Source organism: Marmota monax, unplaced genomic scaffold, assembly GCF_021218885.2.
Source record: "Marmota monax isolate L192 unplaced genomic scaffold, Marmota_monax_Labrador192_F-V1.1 WCK01_AAM20220418_F8-fsc00053, whole genome shotgun sequence".
In the NCBI taxonomy this organism is placed as follows: domain Eukaryota; kingdom Metazoa; phylum Chordata; class Mammalia; order Rodentia; family Sciuridae; genus Marmota; species Marmota monax.
The window spans coordinates 2,418,742-2,443,944 of record NW_026693153.1 but is presented as its reverse complement, the minus strand read 5'-3'; the positions used below and the strand labels follow the sequence as shown (position 1 = coordinate 2,443,944).

General features: G+C 31.7%; 1 protein-coding gene across 4 annotated transcripts in view; it reads right to left on the bottom strand.

Moving 5' to 3' along the window:
- The window catches only part of Cblb (Cbl proto-oncogene B), a 205,089-nt gene that overhangs the window by 73,189 nt on the left and 106,697 nt on the right, over positions 1 to 25,203 (bottom strand). For all 4 annotated transcript variants that reach the window (XM_046455296.2, XM_046455295.2, XM_046455298.2 and 1 more), the window contains exons 5-9: positions 18,281 to 18,437; positions 11,234 to 11,355; positions 6,565 to 6,702; positions 3,447 to 3,534; positions 856 to 987 (exon numbers count right to left, since the gene is read on the bottom strand). In XM_046455296.2, the coding sequence (XP_046311252.1) occupies positions 856 to 987; positions 3,447 to 3,534; positions 6,565 to 6,702; positions 11,234 to 11,355; positions 18,281 to 18,437 (637 nt within the window). The remainder of the gene's footprint in view (positions 1 to 855; positions 988 to 3,446; positions 3,535 to 6,564; positions 6,703 to 11,233; positions 11,356 to 18,280; positions 18,438 to 25,203) is intronic.

Sequence of the window (25,203 nt, the reverse complement as noted above, 5' to 3'; positions counted from 1 at the left end):
TGTCCAAAGATCTTTTTCTTTTTTTTTTTTCACTGAGCCACATCTCCAGCCCTTTAAAAAACTTCTTTTATTTTGAGACAGAATCTCACTGTTTGTGACCTTGAATTTACAATCCTCCTGCCTCAGTCTCCTAAATTGCTGGGATTATAAGTGTGAGCCACTGCACCCAGCTTCAAAACTCCATTTTAAAGTCCCCAACTTTTATTACAGATAAGGAAAGATAAAAAAGTCCTCAGGCAAACCAGTTATTTTCTAGGCCCTATTATAAAGCATCAAATAAATTTAATTTATATTCATCACATGCCTGCCTATAGATAGGGAGTTCATTTTAGATTTGGCTTCTATGGACTGGAAATTTCAATGCCTGTTGTGGTGGAAAATGTTTGGGAGATGTTTTTCTCTGACAGTCCTAGTTTAGCCCTAGAAAGAAATGGAAGACATATAAGACAGTAGCAACTTCTCCTCCAGAGAAAAGAAATTTGGTTGAAAATATCAACATAAGATTTATCTACTATAGTTTATTTTGCTTCACAATCTGTGAGTAGAATCTGACCTGCAGTAATAAAAATGGTTAGTTGATAGTATCTATGTGTCATCCTGAAGTTAATGTATTGTACTGTAGAAATACTGCTACTTAGGAACTAATAAAAAATTGCTATACATGCAAAAGAAACATGATTATAAAATAGCAAAAAATCAACCAGATAAACTCAAACATGAGCCTTCTAAAACAATCATTTCAAATAAAGCACTTATAGTATTATTTCCTGAATTGTAAGAGGAAGAAACTGAAAGAAAAATATCATAGGGAATATAAACAAGACATATAGGTTGCTAAATGAACCTTGATTATACCTGCCATGCTGTAAGGCAAGAGGTGCACATCAAATGCCCACAAGGCTCAATCTTGACATCTTTGTCATTCTCTGCACAAATTTTACAGAGCTGAAAAGTGGAGCCCATTTCACAATATAATTCATATTGTTCCTGGAATATGGGGGTGGAAAAGAGGCAGTGTTAATGCATTTCTAGTATGAACCATTAATATTAAATTTTCTCAAGTAAAATAACTTACAGTAAATATCTCACACTTGATCCTGTCAGAAATGTGACCATTTAAGACATGTTTTAAATTGATAATCAATATTTGGTCCACAAAATCAATTTTTAAAGCATCTGAGCTTTTATCAGAAATTTTATAAGTTTTTTTTAATACGTTGGATTATTTCAGGTTTCCTATTATTCCCATAAGAGGAGACTCATTTCAATAGCCATTGTGCTTCAAAAAGATAAAACACAGGGTTTTAAAGTGGCAACATAAATGACTTTATTTTCTTTGTAACTGCTACATGCTCATCTAATTTCACTGTCAAATTGAAAAAAAAAAAAAGCCATTCTGGATGACTATTAAATTTTATAACTTTTACATATCTTTAGAAATCTCAGAATCAAAAGACCATTGACATCTGCTCTTCCTGCACCCTAAACATTGTGACTGTACTTACTCTTTCACATAATCTCCAATGTACAATAAATGTTGAATTTAAGAAAAATACCTGAGTCTCAGTAAGCCTCAATTATATTTCTCAAATTTTATCTGACATGTCTGACTTGAAAGTTCATGATTTTCCCTAATAATGTCAAAAAAATAGTCACTTAGCAATTAAAAACTGGTTTATTAATTAATAGGTTTTTAAATTTAGGACATTAATCGAAGCAATTTCTCAATGTTCAAATATTGAAAAGATCTATGTTACAAAGAAGATACACATAGATTGGTAAATGCAAAGAAAGTATTTTACAAGTTGCTTATAAGAGACAAAACAAATCATGAAGTAAAAATCTGTATAAAGCAATGTTCAGTTCAATAAGTGCCTACAATGAACTCTACTCTGAGAGAGATTAAATTCATGGCAGTATTTATTATTTAATCTATTAAAAGAGATTACCTGATTAAATAATATATACTTACACACATATACAAAGATAGACATAATTATACATGCACACACACAAATATAAAATATCATATCTACTATGATGTATGTATATGTGAGATTATACATAATTTGGAAAATTAAAGAAAAATATGACAGAATGGATAAAGACAGAAAAGAACTATTATCCAAAGGAATCCAGTATCAGTTATAAATTACTGACATTTCTGAAGTAATAGATATGTGTAGATAGTGATTATGATTATTCAAAAAACAGGTTTATAACTATAAAATAATTATAATAAGGTAATTCAGAGATGCATAACTCAATGCAACCTTAGGAGTAAGGATACTTATGAATAACTAAAGGGAAAGATATTACTCCTGAAGATTTATTTCTAAATAATGGTTTCATAAAGGGGAAATTTCTTTCTCTGTGATTGGTATCCTTTTACACATTAAAAAATACACTACAAAATCATTAAATAATTTTAAACTGGCAATCATATACTAAATATAAAAGCTATATGCAAGCCGAACACAAAACATGTCAACAAGGTGATTCACTTAATAATATCAAGACTGAAGGGACTGAAACCTGGAGAATTACAAATTAAGTAAATTATTATGAAAAAAAGATTTCTCTCTGATTTCATTTTTTAATTGGTCTTTATTATTTATTATAGAAACAAATCTAAAACACAAAATATTTTAAATTATACTGTCTACAAAATAAAATATTCACATCCGCCTTCAATCTCTCACTGATACCACAATCCTTTTCCTCCTTAGCTAAACACCACTACCAATTTGGTGGTTTTGGAATGCTTATTTGTATGTTTATATATAATTTCTTATTTATTTATTTACAAAACTTGAATTTACATATTGTAGTTTTACACAAAAATTGAGTTTTACATGATTGGATTTTTTTATTAATAAAACAAGATGCAGAAGATCTCTTGCAAGTATGTACAGCAACACCGCCCTCTGGATAACTTCACATAAATAAAACATCACAGTCCCATAGTTATCTATTATCGAACACTTTGGTATTTTGTAATTTTTCACTTTTATGAAAAATCCTACAGTGAATATCCTGCTGTATGGAACTCTTGTGCATAAATGGGAGGATATATTCATTATCTATGAGATTACCAACAATGGATTTAAGAAAACTTAATGAACTCCAATCGTCTTAGTTACTTATTTGACTCTAAAAACCATGGCATAAAACTCTTCTAATCTATTTTTATATTTTCCTTTGTTGAGGTTATCTCCTCACATGTGTCTGCCTGCCTATGGATTTATCTATCTCTGTATAAATGTCAATCTTGCATTATAAGCAAAAATATTAAAGCTGAAATTTTATGCAAAGTTATATAATTTCTTTTCACTATAGGATTCCATGTTTGTACACAGTTTTAGCCATAGTATAAAAAGAGATTCTGATTCATTTCAAAGGTATTATAAATACTTATTAATTATATTTCCAGAAATCGTTCTTACCTGTGTAACTTTTATATGATCATGGGGTGTGGGCTCACATAATCCAGTTAAATCAGGATTATAACTCCTCCCATCAGGATAAAGATAACTGGAGTTAAACAGAAATTTTATTACCTTAAATATACAAGTTTTCATTGTATTTAAGTGTATTTAATCTTCCATATTCAAACATATATTCATGCTTCCTTTTTTTATAGCCAATCAATAAAATCTTTCATTTTCATAATATTGAAAATCATTTCTAGGGCACTTAAAATCTAGAAATGACACCCATATAACAAATACATAATAAGGACTCAGCCACTAAAGCAATCATTTCAATAAATACCTCTATTAGGTGTTCTTTATAAAAATTAAAAAATTGTTTTACTGATCAATTACATTCTATTTTATAAGTATGAGTATACATTTATTTACAATTAATACATCCTTCATCTGAAACCAAGGGAATGTTAACTATATCATTTTATAGCATGTTTAATATCATATGAAGGGAAGAACAGAAATAATGTCTTTACTTTCCTACAAGTCCTTAGACCACTTCTCTATTACTTCTTTTCCTATAGTTTCCCAGTCTCATTCTTCTGACTCACCTTCTATTTCTCTAATAGAGCCACATGTGCACCTGCCCACACATATACATATTTTTAAAAATCATAAACTGTTTTACAGATCTATCTTTCACTGACTCCAATAAAGCCATAAACACAGAATGCTGTATAGGCATAAGGTTTTATTATCACACAGAATGGAAATCTGAACTAAGTTACCCATAATGATGCCTTTTTCCTGTGTTAATTCAAAAGTTTTTACTCATTATTCAGAAATTGATTGAAAGTCAAGGTTATTATGTTGGCAAATATTTCTGACTAAAAAAATCTGGTAATTTTATTACTAGATATCATCAATTTATTATATTATGATTTTTCCTGTTTAATAGCATAGTAATTCAAGGGTTTAAAGATTAAGAATAAAATAGTACAGGTGTAAATATTTTAAAACTATACAAAATTATTCTGTGACGTAATCAAAAAATGTTTATCTTTAAATGAAGAATCTATAAAACATGTTGGCAACTAAGTATTAGAATACCCTAGAAAACCAAGAAAAATAAACTTAAAATACAGACAATTCTTGTACAACGACAGAGCAGTGAGATAATTTTTTTATTTAATTAAGGAAAGGAGCTAATTACATTTGCATATGACCCAAATTTCAAGTGTTATTATGGGGAATCAGTTTAAAAATTAATCAAATATTAAATGAGGAATAATAAGCAAAAGCTGATAAGCAATCTGATTTTCACATTCTAAAATGTCCATTTAAGGAATTATTGTGAAATATTTTATCACACTTCAAAAATTCACAGAAATTGTAGGAAAAAATCAGAAATAAAAAATTGCAAAAATTAAAACAAGGATGCCAGAGGAAAGGATAAACAGTTCTATCTGCCCCATGGGGACAACTCTAAGATTTCTGTACTACCAGGAAACTGCTGATGAGCTACTGTCAATGGCAGTGAAGAAATCTTGGCTGATCATCAAAATAAACCTCTTGATCAAAATATATCATACTATGGTAGATTAACTAGAAAGAAAAATAGCTGACCTTGATGATAGTGGGTCAGATGATATCCTGTGGTTTTACTGATCCTCAGAAAACCTCTAACTAACATACAAAAATCTATTTTATCCTAGTCTACTTTTGAAGTTTGGATTCAATTAGCCAGTCCCTCTGCAGATTCCCAACTGTGTGTGTGTGTGTGTGTGTGTGTGTGAATATTAACTTGCATAAGAGTCTAGGGACTTTGCTATACTGAATAAATATTACAATTTGTTATTTTTTAATTGACTTTGAAAAATAGATGAAAAAATAATAAAAATACAAACGAGAATATCAATATTATTCTATGTACAGATTGGTCCACTCTATTCTCTTTATGAATTAAAACTTTAAAGTGAATTTTCTAAAAAAGCAAACTAGAATCATAGTGAATCGAAAGCTACATATATGAATCTTTAATGCACTGGAGGCAAGGTATGAATAGCATATTTATGAAAACTAGAAAAAAAAAGAGAGAAAGAGACATTTGGTCCCACGACTTGCTGTGTGCAATTACTACATAACTAATGTCTTGAAAACTTGTAGCTTTTAAAAAAATACATTTGTTTTCTTCACATAGACCCTTTGAGTTCTATTTTTTATTTTGTCTATTTTATTTTTATTTTTGATGTCTGTTTGTGTTTTTTAGTAATTACTTAGGAAAAGGGAAAACTCAAATCATTTGGTCTTTGCTAACTCGGTAGACTATCTCCTACCAGGTTTCCATCACAGTCCATCCCAATTGATGCTGCAAGTTGGACTACACATATTTCCAAGTTACTCAGCAAGGCAAGGTGTAAAAAAAGTGTGCTGAAGTGACACTGAGATACAAGCATAAAGAGGAGAGCACAGGACTAAAATTGTTAAGAACCAAGATATATTTTCAATAATGGGCCAAATAGATTGTCAAGATATTCTATGAGGGAGAAAAGGTCATTAGTTGACAAAGGAGAAGAATTTGGTTTTATATTTTAGAAGAGAATAGCATGAAATTAACTGAATTTAGCTATTAACATATAATTTTGAACTATGAATTCATTATTAGTGTGAATAAAGGAAGGTACACAAAGAAGAAAAGAAAAGGAGGTGGAGGAAAAAAGGCCAAGAAGGAGAAAAGGAAAATCCAGCACCACCAGTCAAAAGAAATAGTATGACTAGGAATTTTAGCTTTACATGAGACAAGGGAAGTTAATTATTTGCAAGAATTTACTTTTAATATTCACTCATCTATTTGAAAAGTCCTATGTCTTGATTTTTCCTATGAAATGTATAAACATGTAATTTGATACTAAAATGTGTTTGCTACAGCCTATGGTTAGACTAAAAAACTAGGCTGCCTTAACATGACTATTTAAAGAGAGAAACAAAAAGAACTAAGGGATATCCATTTCTATGTCTTGAGATTAAAAAGCAAACAGATTGCCAGCCTCATTCTCTGGTCCTTCATCACTAGGCAGTAACTACTTTTCACATCTGATGGACTTTAAACACCCTGACACCCATTTCTTATACTTACAATCCTTCCCTGCTGCCATCAATCAGGGCTTGAAATAAAGGCTTGTTGTGAGGTATGGTCTGTAAGATATTGCCATCCCCAGTCACATAGCCAATGGCCCACTGTCCCAGTCGAGTGCAGCTTAACCGGAAAATGTAGCTACAAAACAAAGAAAATTATGTCCAAGTTCGGTCAAAAAGTGTTACAATAACTAAGGAATTTTTTTTAAGCAAAAGAATACACAGAATGATTTAGAATTCCTGCTAAAATTTTCTTTTAACATGTTTTAACACCATTATACTTCTCTGTATATTGATGTGTATGACACTGATACTCATTTCTTTTCATTTAAATATCTCAAGAGTTTCATGAGAAAAATGAAGTTCTAAAACTACCAAGTGATTTATGACAATCACCATCAAGGGTACTGTTTGTGAAAATGCTGCTGGTATGAAATGGCTGTGACATGAATTAATTTTGGAAAGTAACAATAAAATAAGTAAATTTAATTTGTTCAACTCAGAAACTTAACTAGTTTCTACTGTTGAATTCAACATATTACTTTGTAATTTAAACATCAAAATTATGCATTTTTATTTAAAAAGTAACTTGATTTATTTTTAAAATAATACATCTTCTTTCACGCATTTCAGTGATTCATCTTTAAATGAATCTCAAAAGCGTAGAACTATATTAATGAAAAAGCAAGCTGGATAAGCTCAAATTTTCCATTTAACCCCACCAAGTTAAATATCTTTCAATAGAAAGTCAAAACACCTCAAAACCATAAATCAAATGAATGACAAATTCCTTAAAATTAATCTCCAAATGAAAGGAGACATTAGTTTGACTCTAAATTTATTTATTCATCATTTAGTTATTCACTTAGCTGTCTATTTATTTCAGTTTGGATAATTTCTATTTATGTGCATTATACTCAACCTTGCCACGATGATTTCCATATCTGTTGGCTATATTTGAGTTACTATATAAATGTAAGAAATAAGAGAAATAAGACCTTAATTTACTAATCAATGAATCATGTACAGTATAAAAAATTTTTACAAATGTAATTTAGCATTTGTAATGGTGATTCAGTCATGGGCTTTAATTAAGTTTTATGTTTAATGGTAAAATGTGATTTCTCTATCAAGGAAATTGAGTTTTTAAAGAAATAAATAAATTGTGATTTTTTTAACATTAGGAACGTCACATGTGATAAAACCATCAGAAAGGACCTTTTCAAAGCAGTCAAAAAAATATTTCCCTAGAGAGCCTGAACACAAGATAGTAACCTATCAACTATTGCCATCCTCAATCAGAATCAGATAAAATAATTCTGCCCAGAATAATGGTTGTGATGTTATGAGAATAACCATAAAATCATAAAAAATCACTATAAAATATAATTTGGGAAATAACTAAGAACTTGTTACATCAAGAAATGTATATGATACAGCCCTTTTAATTACTCAGAGGTAGTGACAATCTTATAGATTTGTATAGACCACAGATTTTTCCAGAATTTGTAGAGTAGAATACTACAATGAAGAAAATAATTACAAATCTCCTTGGTTATATTTTAAAACATTTCATATTTATTAATATGCCAAGAATCTAGTAAATATAGAGAAGCACATCTGTGAAACTTCTCAGGATTTTACTCACATCACTTTCTGTTTCCTAAACACTGTGCTAGGATGGTGTTTCTAAAACTGATTATACAGAAGTTCAAGCAATTCATGTGGGCAGACTATAGCATTAGTAACAACTGGTGAGAGCAACAATATGGTTTTTGGAATAATTTCTTCCTCTCTGAACTTTTTTGCTCTACTGTTTCACTTGCACAACTCTTTTTTTTTGAATGCCAAATAATCATTTTATTTCTGATAAGGAATTAGTTGGAAGATAGTTCATACATGACAGCAAGCATTCCCCAAGTCCTGGAACGTGGAATTCAACAGACTTGAACACAGGTTGAAAAAACATATATATTCTGGGAATCAGTATTGTTCCCAAGAGAAACAGAAGGGGAAGAATCAGTACACATATTCAGATCCTCTCAAAATAGCGTTTCAGTTTATTCATTCTGCATTTTTTTTTAATTTTTTTTATTGGTTGTTCAAAACATTATAAAGCTCTTGACATATCATATTTCATACATTAGATTCAAGTTGGTTATGAACTCCCAATTTTACCCCAAATACAGATTGCAGAATCACATCGGTTACACATCCACATTTTTACATAATGCCCTATTAGTAACTGTTGTATTCTGCTACCTTTCCTATCCTCTACCATCCCCCCTCCCTCCCCTCCCATCTTCTCTCTCTACCCCATCCACTGTAATTCATATCTCTCCTTGTTTATTTTCCCATTCCCCTCACAACCTCTTATATGTAATTTTGTATAACAATGAGGGTCTCCCTCCATTACCATGCAATTTCCCTTTTCTCTCCCTTTCCATCCCACCTCATGTATCTGTTTAATGTTAATCTTTTCTTCCTGCTCTTCCTCCCTGCTCTGTTCTTAGTTGCTCTCATTATATCAAAGAAGACATTTGGTATTTGTTTTTTAGGGATTGGCTGGCTTCACTAAGCATAATATGCTCTAGTGCCATCCATTTCCCTGCAAATTCTATGATTTTGTCATTTTTTAGTGCTGCGTAATACTCCATGGTGTATAAATGCCACATTTTTTTTATCCATTCATCTATTGAAGGGCATCTGGGTTGGTTCCACAACTCTTAATATCACTTGCTGCTGATCTTTTTGTTGGTAGCTACTTCTTTCCAGCTTCATGAAGTGAACTTTTGCTGTATTTCTAGCACATTACTCTCCAACAATGGCATGAATAACAATCAGATGAAATAGTTTCGTGTTTGCAGGGTAGTTCATGTCATTCTTTAACACTAAATGTTATCCAAGGGATGTATCCTGTGATTCTCAAACATAATTTTTTCTTCCTGCTGCTAGAGACTGAACCTAGGACCTTGTCCATGCTACACAAGTGCTCTACCACTGAGCTATACCCCTAGTCCTCAAACATATTTCATCAGGTAACTAATAGTTTGTTAGTTGGAACACAAATGTCCTTGGAATAGACCCAACTATTTTCCTTAATACAAAACAAAGGAGAAAGACCAGTTAAACATATCCTGCAAAGCAAATATTTACCAAAGGTATTTGATATGTTCATGAAGAGTTTCCCTAAACACATTTTAAATATTCGCATCACATTTTACTTATGACAATTGCGAGAGATTACCCATTTCATCTCTAGGTATACAAAAATATGGTCATGAGAGAAGTTTGAACAAAACTAAATCTAAGTCCTAGTTAACATACAAAGTATCTGACCTGTTCTCAGAGTCACAATAATCAATTCTCTTCTATCTAATCAGAAGACATTAATGGAAGTCAATGTTTTCTGTACCACCAGCTGTTTTTCCTATGCATAGTAATTTTTATAAAATGGAAATTTTCATTATGACATGATAATGATAGCAATTAAAACTGGCTTATACATAAGAAGATTTTGTTACAGGACAAACACCCTATGCACTACAAATTAAATAAAAATGATCCTAGAATGAAGAGGTAGACTTAAAAAAAATGAAACAACCAAACTCATTTTTAAAATGAAACAATCTCTATTTGAAAATCAGTATATTAATGGACTTTAGAATGATATCTTCCACTATCCTGTGACAGTCCCGAAGACAGGTCTCCAATGTCACTACTGCTGTACCCAGCACACTGCCTGGTGCAGCACAGATGCCTCAGTACCTACTATTCGCCTAACTCATTTTTAGATGGGACAGGGAAAAAAGTACTTAGCCTGGGAGAAAACAGATTTTCTGGACTTGTTACTAAATAATGTGTGCTTTTATGGTCAAAGCCAGAAAGTTTGACCAAACATGCAATCATTGTGTGTCTCACTCAATGTCATCATTAGAAAAATAAATTATAAATGCTTAGGCTATAAAAACAGCATGAGGTATTAAAGAAAAAGCTTTCCAGGACATGAAATTGATTTAATTATAACAATATGCTTATGTACTTATATGTATTTATCTTGAACCTGTGTGTATACTTACATGTATAACTACTGATTACATACATACTTTTATGGATTTATCACAGAACCTAATTAAATGTCTTCAAAACACCTTTAAAATAATGAACATAAGGGATTGGGGCTGTAGCTTAGTGGTAAAGCGCCTGCCTGCCTCACACATGTGAGGCACTGGGTTTGATCCTCAGCACCACATAAAAATAAATAAATAAAGATATCGTGTCCATCTACTACTAAAAGAATATTTTTTAAAAAATAATAAACATAAATCTGCTCTATTTATTTTAACTTCAACACAATATTCAAGTATTCAAATTTATACATGTAATTTTTGTACACAAAGAATCACAAAACAATCAATACGTTAATATCTTATTCCAAATTGAAAAGCCAAACAGGGAAGACGGATGAATCTTCAACAAATTACATAGAAACCCATTCCCTATCACTTTATGAACATGAAGCTTCAGAACAAACACAATCTATCAATTTAAAAGACTCAAAAAGAAGTACATTTTGTTTTATTGGCTCTTCCACCCCACCCCTTACTTAGACATAAATCATAGAGGATTTTTCTTTAAACTCATTACATATTATTGGTAAAAGGTCTTACCTTCCAGGTTTGGTACTGTACTTCTGTAGCCGTGCTTTAACTTCATCATATGTGAGAAATGCCATATAACCTGGATGTGTTACAGCTAAGAAATTCCAATTCCGTAAAATAGAGCCCCAAGGCTAAAAATACAAATAAATTGAAGGAGATTACCTAGAGAATATCAACTACTGATTACATACCAACCCATTTCTTCATATACTTAATGCAATTCCCCCAGATATTTCTGAAGTTAATATGAGCTTATGTGTTAGCCTTTCCTAGCTATTAGCAAACATGGAATAGTTTGTTCTTGTTTGCAGAAAAGAAATGGGATTAGAAGGAAAATAAATTTCCTAAGACCAGAATACAGAGAGCAAAAAGGAAATCCATGTAATCTCTAGTCTATTTTTAGTACAGCATTCTGATCATTTGGAAGCATAAACCTCATACTCTTTAGTTCAAAACCTTCCACCTTAAATAAGAGTCACAGTCCTTGTGAATTGCCCATAAAGACTTAATGGACTGGCCTAATAGGGTTTGATACCCAACTGTCTTTCTGTCTCCAACTGTTATTATTCTTTCTGCTATTTCTCCAGTCGTTCTGACCTTTGAGTTCTTGTCCTGAACACAAACCCCTTAGTCATCTCAGAGTCTTTGTTTTTGCTGATTTTTTTACTTAAACTTTCTTTCCCCAGATATCCATGTGCTTCCTCTTTCCAAATGTTACTCCCAGTGAGAGTCAAGGCATGTGTGTCTACTATATGTATTTATATATACTTATATATATATGTACTCTCATACAACCTAATTGAATGTGTTCAAAAATACCCGGAAACAATATGAAAACTTTTGACAAAAATAAACTAATCTATGTAAAGCCTATTTAACTTTGCAGGAAATATCATAACTTATAACCACTGATGTTGGTGATGAAGACAATAAATTTCTTTCTAAAAATTAAAATAATTGAATTATTTAAAATTAAATAATTAAATCTCTTTAAAACTGTTACATCTTGAGGGGGACAAGGGAAGAACAGAATTTCACTAGTATAGACAAAGGGAAATGAAGGGAGGGACGATGGGATGAGAATAGGAAAAACAGTTGAATGAATCAGACAACAATAAACAACAATAAATCAGACAACAATAAACAACAATAAACAAAAATATATACACAACTAATAAAACTCCACATCACATACAACACAAGAATGGGATACTAATTAGAATAAGTTATATTCCATGTATGTATAATATGTCAAAACACACTCTATTGTCATGTATATCTAAAATAATTTTTTTTAATTTTTTATTGTGGGAAAATAATTTTTTAAAACAACTGTTACATCTTGTCATATTCCTAATCTGCCAGTCTGTCTGTTCTGGCTACTACTATGCCCTCAGGTGCCTCATTTTATAGACTTAGAAATCATATGATAGAATTTAAGTGTTTTGGAAAAGCTTACACATTTACCACAAGCTGGCTAAGGATAAGGAACTTGCCTATCTCAGTCATTCACAGATACCAAAGCCATTAACAGTATCAGATACATACTAATCAGGCAGGGATGATTGTTTTTAAACAGATTCCCTAAATAGTGACTTGTACTAGTGTTCTTTCCATGGTAACAAGATACTGTTCTCACTTTTGGTTTACCTTTCACAGCTATAAAGTTAGCAAAGGTTTATAGTTTAAAAGTGAGTTATATAAAAACTTTTCACATAAATATTTGGTTTGTATCAATGCATCAGTCTCTCTCTAATCTGATTAGCTGTCCCTCTAGTTACCATGGCAAGAGAAAAAAGACAGCCAGTGATAGACAACTTTGCTTGAGGGTGTAGATGAATCATCTGTGTAATATTTTTGAGGCTGAAGCCACATTTATTCCAAGAAATTGGCAGCCCACTATATCTGATGTTCCAGATTCATAAATCTTCTACATAAAAGAAAAAAAGGTATTTATGTTGCCAAATTTATGCTGTTGAAACAGTTATCCTAGACAAGATTATTGGTAGGAGTTCCTGCTTTTGTTTGTTTTGAGACTTATTCTTCATTATTATAAACCAAATTTCCAATTTACAAGGCAGAATTCTTCAAGGATTATGTCTCTTGAGATGAGAATAACAAGGGAAAGAATGATTTAGTAATAAAAAGTATTTTAGCCTTTTTTGACATAACAAGAAATATCTTTGGGGTATTTCCCCATCTCACTAAAACAACTAATTGGGTTAAAAGGGAACTCTGGAGAATACTAACATGAAAGGTTCTGTCTCTGAACTTAAAAATAAAAAGCATGTTTTTAATTTCCTTCTTAAGGCATGACTGAAAATGCATAAAACAATACTTGGAAAAATATCAGCACATGTCAAAAGAAAAACAACTGAGAAATAACTATTATTCTAGGTATTTTTGTTTTGCTCCCCCATTTACAAAGGACAATGGTAGAAAGAATATCAAATAAATACTGGAGTCACACTCATTAAAGTCCATATGACAATGAAAGAATTGTTTTTAAAAATGCTCAACTTTATAGAGAAACAGTGCATAGCTCAAAATTCAAGTGAAAAATAAAAAATTGGAGTTTAGAGCCAACTTCTACAGTATTTAACAACAAGTTCTTAGTACATAATCCAAAGGGTCAGCTTCTAATTGCAAAAATATTTATGTAATAAAATGAGTCTGTGCTGTTTTTCTTGTGAACACAACCTACTCAGAAGAATCAGAAGCACGTGGTACTTGTGTGTGTGCACAGTAAAGTATCTTTCAAAATAATGGCTTAAAGAAGGCAAACAAAGTGCTTTGAATAAGAATCCTGTAATTCATTTTCTCCATTAATGGAAGTCTTTTTCACACACATGAACACAAAGCTACATGAATTTTTTAAAACAACTACAGAAATTAATGCACTGAATTAAAGACACTAGTCCCTGCATTTTCCTAAATGATGCTATTTCAAGAACCAATTACTGACTTATTACTTAAGCTGATACAGGGTCCTCAGCTAATGTACCCAGATATACCCTGTCATTCTTCACTACAACTAACGACTTGCTCCCTCTCTTATTTTTTCCCCATTCTAAAGTGACTAGGATATTCCCCTAAATACTCCTTACTTATCCTGAAACTCTACAAATTTAGTGCCAATTTCTCAATGACCAAGTCCTCTCTAATACTAGGAGAAAGGGAAGTGAAGTGCAGACCCAGAGAAAGGAAAGAGAAGCAAATCCTCACATTCCACTCTAGGACTGCAGCACCTGCTTAGCCCAGTATCCCTCAATTACCTGGAGAGGAGAAAGAGAAGGTTAAAGGCAGACAAAAAAAGACCAAATGAGAAAGATGACCACACAATCACAGCGAGAACCTTCTAAGGACCCCACAGCATTCATTCAAGGTATACTGGCAAGGAATGATGAAAGACAAAAGAAAGAAAGATCTCTTACTTCTTTCATTCACTATGTAATCCTCAACTTCATCTCGACTTCTGCTGGCCCCTTCCCTCAAATCCTTACACTGAGTTCCTTCCTTCACACCCCAAATCCTGAGTGCACCTTACTGCCTTTCAGATTCTATTTGATAAGTACTCCACCCCCAATCATTCAGAGCTGGAAGAGTTCACTAACCACCAGTATCACTCTACAGTAAAATGTTCACAGTTACCATATTAATAAAACATGTTTACATAAACTATGCAAACATAAAGGCTAAATTAATATAATAAATTTAAGAAAATTAACCCTCAATGTTTAAAATAATGTAAAAATAGAAGATCAGGAAAAGTTAAATCTCACAGAACAAATTTTATCATGTTTTATAGCACTTGTATGTTTATAGTCAAAGCATCTGAATAAATGAAAAATGCCAGAAGTTATCAGTAAATAGAACAAATGAAAGTTTTTCAGCTACTTCTGTAATTACGCTTTTTTTTTTTTTAAAGAGATGAAGCATTTCTTGGCTCAGTATTTTGGTTTTATTAGCTCAAACTTTTCACAGTAGTTGTACTTAAAAGAACCCCTTTCTTCTCCCAGCTCAGTAAACATAAACAAGATACATAAACCTTAGGGTATCAAGGTTGCTCAAGCTGTTTTAACATGAAACAGCTTATCAGAAAATAAGTACGCATATTAAGCAGTAGTTTGGGTAAGCATTTAACCAAAATTAAGTTGCTCCCATGCCTTTAATATATAACTCCAAGGCATTTTAGCCTTTAATAACCACACTAAAAAGTTACCCAAGCTTCTCACAAAAAATAGATAACTTCTTAAACTGAGCAATTAGGTTTAATGTGTGAATATGACTTTTGTTTTCTTCCTTCACATGGTGAAGAAGCAAAGCTCCTATTATATGCACAGTCTTGTATTATATTAAATAAAAGAATTAAATGTATTTATTCTGTAAAATTATCAGAAACTTCTAAAGAAAGGAGAGCTTCTATTATAAAATGATAAGCTGCCACCCTATCCATAACAAGGGAATAATCATCAAACAACTATACATTTAAAATAAACAAAAGACACTCTTTTCAGTATCTTATCTAACTTTTTATTCTAAATGCAAGGCAGAATTCTGATTTTAAAAAATTAATAAAGTAAAATTCACTCTACATATACTGACAGGAATTCATTTGTCTTATATTAATGAATTATTTAATAAATTAAAAGTTAATCCTGTGCAATGTTGCTTCCTTGCATCAATCTGTCACCAAGTCTTTGCCAGCTCGGTCCAAGCAGTTGTAAATCAGAGAAAAAATTCATATAGTGTGAAAAAAAAATGAAACTAATTCTATGTTCTAACATGTGTTGAAAGTATATTTCAATAACAACACATCATGGGTTAGGTTAAACTAATAAAAAATTGTATCAGAATATAAGTAAGTCTGGCTTCTAATTGATTTATCTCACAATATAATTTATATTACTAGGATAACAAAAATTTTAAGCAGGACTCTCATTTTATGACTACCTGAATTGAATCCCATAAATAATATACATTTTAGTGGCAAAGCCAAACTCAAAAGACAAATTTTGAGTCTTAATGTTAAAAATAATAAAATGAAGTTATGCAAAGAACAAAACGTAGCTTCCACATGATACTACCGCCTATATGATTCACTTCTTTACACATAGAAGGTGTAAACAATTATAGAGGATTGAGTAAAACAATGAATAGAATAACAATGTCTATCTTAAAACTATTTATCCTAGGGAAATCACAGGGGTAAATATCTGAATTTTCAACAGGAGAACTTTGTTACATAACAGTTTCTATGGAATAGTATATAGGAACTGAAAAATCATATCAATGAAGTATATTATGTTGACATGGAAAAATGTTCATTTCATAAGGTTCAATGAATGAAACATTTTTTAAAACAATATAAAATCACAGTATCTTTCTTTATACAACAGTTTACTATTTCTAACTTTATTCTCCACCTTCTGACCTAATGAATGCCATAGGCAAAGAGAAATGCAAATTAAAACCAAACTGAGATTTCATCTCACTCCAACAGAATGACAATTATCAAGAACATAAGTAACAATAAATGTCGGAGGGGATGTGGGGGGAAAGGTGCACCCATACATTGCTGGTGGGACTGCAACCACTTTAAAAAGGAATTGAAGATTCTTCAAAAAATTAGGAATGGGCTGGGCATAATAGCCCACACCTATAATCTCAGCAGCTCAGGAGACTGAGACAGGAGGATAGTGAATTCAAAGCAAGCCTCAGAAAAAACTGAGGCACTAAGCAACTCATTGAGACCTTGTCTCTAAATAAAATACAAAATAGGGCCAGAGTTGTAGCTCAGTGGTCAAGTGCCCCCAAGTTCAATCCCTGGTACTCAAAAACAAACAAACAAAAACCAACTAGGAATAGAACCACCATTTGACCAAGTTATCCTGAACCTTGGTATATATCCAACTGATTTAAAATCAGATACTGACACAGCCACATCAATTTTTATAGCAGCACAATTCACAATAACTAAGCTACACAGCAACCTAGGTACCGTTTAACACATGAATGGAAAAATAAAATGTGGTGTGTGTGTGTGTGTGTGTGTATATATATATATATATATATATATACACACACACACACAATGGAGTATTACTTAGCCATAAAGACAAATTACTTTTTAACATTTGCTTGTAAATGGATGGATCTTGAAACCATCATACTAAGTGAAATAAGTTAATCACCAAAAGTCAAAGGTCATATGTTTTTTCTAATATGTAGAAGCTAACCCAAAATAAGTCTGGGGTGGTGATGGTAAGAAAAAAGAACAGAAGAAAGATTGATGTAGTAGACAAAGAGGAATGAAGTGAAGGGAGGAGAGATAGGTAAGGAAAGACAGTGTACTGAATCAGACATAACATTCCTATATACATACATGGATACACCTGAGTCTTACCATGTGTACATCCACAATAAATTAACTTTTTTTTTTAAAAAAGTAACTATTACCAAAAAATGGAAGAAAAAACATAAATATGGGTAAATGGCAGAGAAACTAGTAGAGTAGAGGGAAGAAAGGAGAGGTTGAGGGGAGGGGAGAAGAAAGGGAGGAACTGGAGACTGGATTAGAAAAAGATATATTCCATGCATTTATAATTATGTCAAAATAGACTCTACTGGCATGTATAACCAAAACAAACCAATGAGAGAGAGAGAGAGAGAGAGAGAGAGAGTTGAGATACAACTCCAGCAAATGGCCATCGCCAGTGGTGCTTTCTATTAGAACTGGGCTGAAAGGTGAACAAAATAAAGTGAGAAACTATACAGGGAGTTTCCAACAAAGCTCCTTTACATGAGTCTTCTCAAAACTGACAGGGCTTACTGGACCTGAAACTCCATATTTACTCCAAAATGCCTCATCTAAACCTACAGAAATGATCAAACACTTATGCGAATAAAATTATAGACAGCCCAAAATAAGACTTTTCCATAAATTTGGGTATATGTGTGAGAGAGACAAAGACAGGTACAAAAACACACACACATCCATATATACAGAAGGGAAGAAACGAAAGGACGGATAGATTAAGCAGGTCTACAGCTTACCTGAAATAGCCTGGTAAAAATATCAAATTCAAAAACTGAAATGTAATCATTGCAAGTTAAATCAATTGTTGATTTTAAAGCCATTGCTTCCAGGCCAGAGCTAATTTGATGAACCTCATGAAGGCACTGTCTGAATACTTTCCATGGTACGATGGTTCTGTGAAAGGAAAAAACAAAACATGTAATTGATTAAAGTGTCATTAAAGATATACCTTCCATTGAAACAGCACAAATAAATAAAAATAATGTATTTGTAATAAAATAAATAGTTGAGAATACTGTCACATGTAATCGGTTTTCCTAAATTGATTATTTTTATTTTCTAAGAATATGACAAAAAATTAATTTTTCCTCTCAAATAGCCTTTAGCTATCAGATATCTCTACAAACACAGAAAAGCATGTATTTGGGTCAAAGTTCTATGTATCATGATTTCTTAATTTATTTATACAAGGTTATTTAACTCTGAATCAATATTAAATTCTCCCTTTCTGTTTTTTTTAATATTTATAAGATTATGGGTATGCATAATAGTAGAAATCCTTTATTCAATACACAAGAATAATGTGTATTCACCATCTCAAAAGATTAAATTGGAAAATTATCAAGACATATCTGACCCTTCCCTGATGTTTTCTGCAGAGACAAAAATCTCATGTTATTTATTTTTCCATATGAAAGCAATGATAAACCTACCTTTTAAAAATAGTAACTATAATGGCTATCTCTTGGAAATATACATCTACTTATTAATTCAGTTTCATAAATCAAAAACTTTTAATAAGTAACACAGTATGTGTTTCAATAATTAAGGAAAGCACAGGATAGTAGTAGACAAAGGTCTCCCTCCCAGCATACCCTCATCTGAACATTTTCCAACACTCCCTATCCTCATCCCTCCAATGAAAATCAGTAAAGCCTGTTATGCTCTCCTTAGTAAGCTTACTTCTTTAGAATGGCAAATGCCTATTCCTGAATATATGAAATGAAGAAACAATTATATTTTAAAACATTTAAACTGCAGTTTACAAAATACGATTGTATAAGACCTATGTGCACCCTCTTAAAATGTAGCCAACAATCAAACTACAGGTTTTTCCTTACCATTATCTCCTGAGAAATAAAAGCCCCAAGCAGAAGTGTTAATCTTGCCTGGCCCCACCACAGACCAAACCTCCCAAAGAAGCATCACCACTAAATTACCACTTTCATATTAATGAATAACTATCTATAGCAGTGATTGTGGAACTTCAGTGCACATCCAAATTATATGAAGGGCTTATAAAAAAAGTTTTCTGATCTCCCACCCAAATATTCTTCCCGCCTGGGTAGGGCTTGAGGATTTACAGTTCTAACAAGTTCCCAGGTAATGTTCACACTGCTGGATTGGGGAGCAACACTTTGAGGGACACCTATCTGCTGTATCTACTACTGTAGAAATACAAGATACCATCTCTATTCTTAAAAAAGTATACACTTTGGGAGTAGAAATAAGATTTGTAGTCCTAAAAAATAGAGAGGGAGAATATATAAGAAATGCTGGAATATGGATACACTAAGGGCTGGAGAAATTCCAGGAGTCTGTAGGAAGTAGCATAAATAAAAGATGAGACAGTCTTATAATACTATGCTGTATTTGTAAGAAAGTTTAGGTTTGATGTACTATTATATAAAAGAAAAAATATGAGTCTTAATACCTCAAAAGGCTCTTCTATATGTATGAAAAAAAAAAAAAAACAGGAAACCACAGAGAACTGAAGAGAGACACCACATCAGACGCCATTTAGAAGAAACACACGTCAGACTCTGATTAAGGTTAACAAAATGCTGCTGTTTTAAAAGAACAAGTAAAACTTTTAATAATACTAGAAAGCCGCTGGTTTATAGTGAAGTGTAAATATGCAATTATGTCCAGCTTCATTACAGCGACCATGAAAGTACTGCCTAAGAGGCACGTTTTTCTTTTCCAAATTAAAGTTTCCAATACTCAACACACACAAAGGATATAACCATAGAGGGAAAAGAGTTGATCAAAGAACTACTGGCTTCAGCAGGGCAAAGATAACTATCTCTTTTGTATGGAAAATAATTATTCTGTTTTGTGTATAAAGTATAAAAAACAAATATACTGGAAAAATTAAAACCCTTGGTATTTGTTTTATGTATAAAATATAAAATAAAATAATGATTGAACAGACATCTTTAATGTGCCTCATAAAAGTTATTATCATCTAATATTTTAGACATAAGTAAATCATAATACCAGGGGAACACCAAAGCACATTATATAAAATGTACAAACTTACATAATTTCTGTCACCATACCACCTTAGAACAATTAACAAAAAGGAAAGCTACTTGGGTAAATGAAACTTTATTACAGTTCCGTTGTGATAAACCTAAGGCCCAAACAGGCATTATTTCAATGGAACCTTCATTAAGGGTGGTAACAAGGATTAAGAAGCTAGGCATTATGTAGCTAATTTATCAGACAAAAAGGTTTGTTCAAGAGATTCTCCTCCTTTGATCAGCCCAGTAAAACAGCCCTATGTAGGAGGTGAGGGGATTAAAGTGGTAGGCCTTTTAAAGAATAAAAATAGAATACAAAGAGGTCTTTAAAAACAAACAAACAATAGATTGTTCTACAGCTACTGCATGCAAGACCTATACTTCCCAAATAGGATTTGAAGTGGCTACAACATTTTTTCCAGAGTTGTACAGGGTGGGTGGGGCTGGGAGAGAATAATTTTTTTGCCCTTTTAAACACAATCGCAGTGACAAGCCTGTGGTGTTTCCTACTACCTCATCCTGGGAGATGAAGCTAGTGAGACAAAAAGTTAACAGTAAATTGTTTTAAAAACATGTAGAAACTAACGCAGTGTCAAAGTCCTAGAAAGAGAAAGAAAGAAAGGGGAAGAGAAAGAAAAAGAACTGAAAAAAGTTAACGGGCCAATTAACTCTCACCAATTCAGACAAATTTAATCTGTTCTTGCGACTTACAATTACAAACCACATTAACTGCAAGCTGAATAAGTTTAAACATACACTGAAAAGGATGAGTAACTGTCAGTCTGCAAGAGAAAGAACACAAATCAATGAGCAGCCAGCCACTTGTTCTAACAGTGTGATTTCAGGATCTTTAAATTTCCAATAAGTGAACAGGGGCTGGGACCTCCAGTTACTACATGGAAATCCTTTGATAACGTTTGACATTATGTGACTTATAATGTCAGAGACAAAAATTTTATATATAAGGCTCTACTATAATTCTATTAGAAAATTATTCCTAATCTATCTGCCAAAAACCAAGAATAATTATCTTTAAAGGTCTTAAAACACATGGTAGGTAACCTTTCAGAGAAAATAAGAAAATAAGATCAATCAGATGCAGGAAAACAAAACTGAAAATGTGTCAGTGGGTCAACAGTAGACACACACTCAATCTTCCAGGACTGTCTCCTGCTGGGTAAAAGTGTAGAAACGTCTGTTAAATAGTCTAGTTTGAAAATCCTGCAATTTTAAGATGTAAGTAAAAGGAATAAAAGAGTGTTAGGAAAATGATAACAAACAAAAAGGTAAGACAGTTTTGTAAAACTTCTAATTTATAAAAAAGTTATTGGTTTTATTTGGAGAGAGAGAGAGAGAGAGAGAGAGAGAGAAAGAGAAACAATCAAAGGATTTTAACAAAAGTCTGAATAACAATACAGAGTATGGTTTGAAAACAGGAGGTTAGGTATACTTTTGTTGTGAATGAAAATTTACACAGTACTTCTAGAAGGCAACAAGTTTCGAAACAAGTTTCAAAAATATACTCAGAAAGACTACTTCTACAGGGGTTTGCCTTCAGATATTCACGTCCAAAAAATATATAGCAGTACAAAACCTTGCCCAAGAGCCTCTTCCATGAAAGAATATTTATAACAGCAAAAACTTAAAAAGAAGTAAGTTCATGAGCAATAACAGAATATAACAGAGATAGAATATTTTACAATTGAAACTGTACTGAAAAATATTTTTCATGTAAAAGTTGTTCATGGCATATTATTAAATGAAATAGAATTTTCAAAATTATTCCTATATGTCCTATATGACTTAATATTCAAAGCTATTTCTATGTCTAAAGAGATCTTCAAAAGTTAAATGAATGCCAGTGGACTATGTAAGGAGTACAAGTGACTTCTTTAACATTTTATCTTTCTGATTTGTTCATGGTTTTTAACATTTTGTTTTTCTACATGCTCTAATGAATCAAAAAACTATGCAAAGTATATTAAAATTTTAAAATTAAAATTTTAAAATGTATATTATGTAGCCATAGAAAGAATTACTGAAATGTTAATATTTTCCTATCATATAGTTTTATATGTAGAAATTTTTTAAAATTATAAACTACAAGAAATCACAAAATAATTGCTGCATATAAGACCAAAATAAAAAAAAAAAATCTGCTTCTATGGAACTCCAAAATGTAACTAGAAAATAAATTTTTAAAAACTTTGGTTTTTACAATGTCATATTAAATGGGAATAAAGCTAACGGAAGAAGACCAAAGCTAAAACACAGACTCACACATGCACACATACATGCATAGAGATATAAAAGACATAAATAAAAAGATATTATGCTTTAGTAGATCGGCAGGCTCAGTATTATAAGTATGTCAATGCTGCTCAAAATGATTTATGGATTTAATATAACTTCAATCAAAAATTCCAGGATGTACTGTTAGAGTAAGAATATACTGATTCTCAACTTTATAGTTAATGCCAAGAGCCAAGATTTAAAAAGACAAGCTTCAGTAATAATAATACCAACAAGCTTACCAACACAAACTCTAAATTAATGGATATTGTGGCTCTGATACCTGATAGAAAGACAGATGAAACAAAACTGAAATTTTAGAACCAAATGCACCAATAACTAGAAACAATATGCCAATATCAATTACATATGAGCAGCAATGATGAAAAAACGTTTTCAAAAAATTTTGCTGGGTCAAATGGATAAACACTTCGAAGAAATTAATTCTTGACCACTACTTCCCACCATATTAAAGAAAAATTAATTCTCAACACATCTCACACCTAAATGCAAAAGGCAAAGCAATAAAGTTTTTTAGATGAAACATAAAAAAAAAAATCTGCATTACTTTGGAGCAGGAAAAAAAAAATTTAAACAGGATCCCAAATGCTCAAAGCATAAAGGAAAACATAAATTTAAAACCTCTATTAATGAGGTTATCATAAGCAAAATGAAAAACAAAGTCATATATCAAAATAAACTATTAACATACCTATAATCAACAAAAGATTCATATCTATAATGTATAAAAACTTCTAAAAAATAAGTAGAAACAAAATGAGTAATTTTCACACATATGCAATCAAAGGAAATCAAAATGTTCAATAAGCATTCAAAGATGTGTTCCACTTCATAAGTCATTTCCCTGATGCAATGCATTGTCACTCTACTAAAATAAAATGACTTGTTTGAAAAAGATGGATGACACTGTAAAGTGTTGAGAAAGATATGGAGCAACAGGAACCTTTAGGCAAATGAACAGGTATCAACAATAGCCCTGGAAAACCATTAAAGCTAAAACTATATTTATATTAAGAATCAGAACTTGTACTCATACATACACCCATAAGAAATGCACTAAATGCACTTAAAATGCACAAGAAATGTTTACTATTAATAATAATGCAAAAACAGGAATAAGTCAGTGTCTATCAACAATAGGATGAATAGCAATGGAACAAAGAGAATGAACAAAGTATTTTTACATGCTAACAGAGAGGAATTCCACAAACATAATAATCAAGGAAGCCAAATTTATCCTTAAGGTACATTTGTATAAATTTGTATAATTGGTATGGTTTCAACTATGCATGATTCCATTCTGCTCCAGTGAGAACACAGTGGGCAGCCAATGACTACACAGGACTTGCTAAGGGAAGATGAGGGCTTTTTAGCTGCAGGTGATATACTACCATCTTAATTAGGGAGAGTTTACATTGGCATGTTCGTTTTATGAAAATTTCTCACCTTGCATTTATGATTTGTGGACTTTTCTCTATATGTTAAAATTAGAAAAATGTTACATTAAAATCCAAGATTATAAAGAAAGAAATTTGGAGATTGGCAAGTAAAAATAAAATCAAGACTATCAACACATTTGCTGATTGCTAATTTGTGCCTGTTAGTGGTGATGGTGGTGGGAATTTAAAATCCATTTTAGCTCAGGAACATATGCCATCGTGACTTGAAACATATCTACTAACCCATCTCACATTTTTAATTTTATGTTGAAATTTTCAGAAAATTCACCTTGATCAATAAAAATATATTCAGTGTCATCTTTAAATTGAGTATTATTTTGTTTAGAAGATAGAATATTCATAAGATATTTGATAAACTTTGAGTTTTTCTTATGGATGTAAAACATTAGAACTGTGATTCCTAAATGTGCTGACATTTCATATATAGTTCTTACTTAAATTTATTTTTTATATGATGACTCTTATTTCTTAAAGAATATGAAAATAGGTTCTTATCAAGCTATCACTGCCCTCATCATTCATGCTAGAGGAAAAGGTCATAATTTTATCATTAGAGACATTAGAAAAAAGGGAATACCATGGTTTCCCAGCAGTCTACAGAAAGCATATCAAAACCACTTTGATCAAATCATTGCCTTTTGAAAATTCATCATTGATAGGAAAGTACTATAGTTACCTAGGATATTAATAATTAGATCTGAAAATTCTTCCTCAGAAATGAAAATTACTGACTTTCATAGAGAAAAACACAGACATTGACATACTTCACCTCCTTTTGCTCCAGAGATCACCACAAAGAAAAGGAAATTGGGGAAGAACCCAGAGTATTTGTGATAGATTTCTTTGCCTTACCAAAAAGTT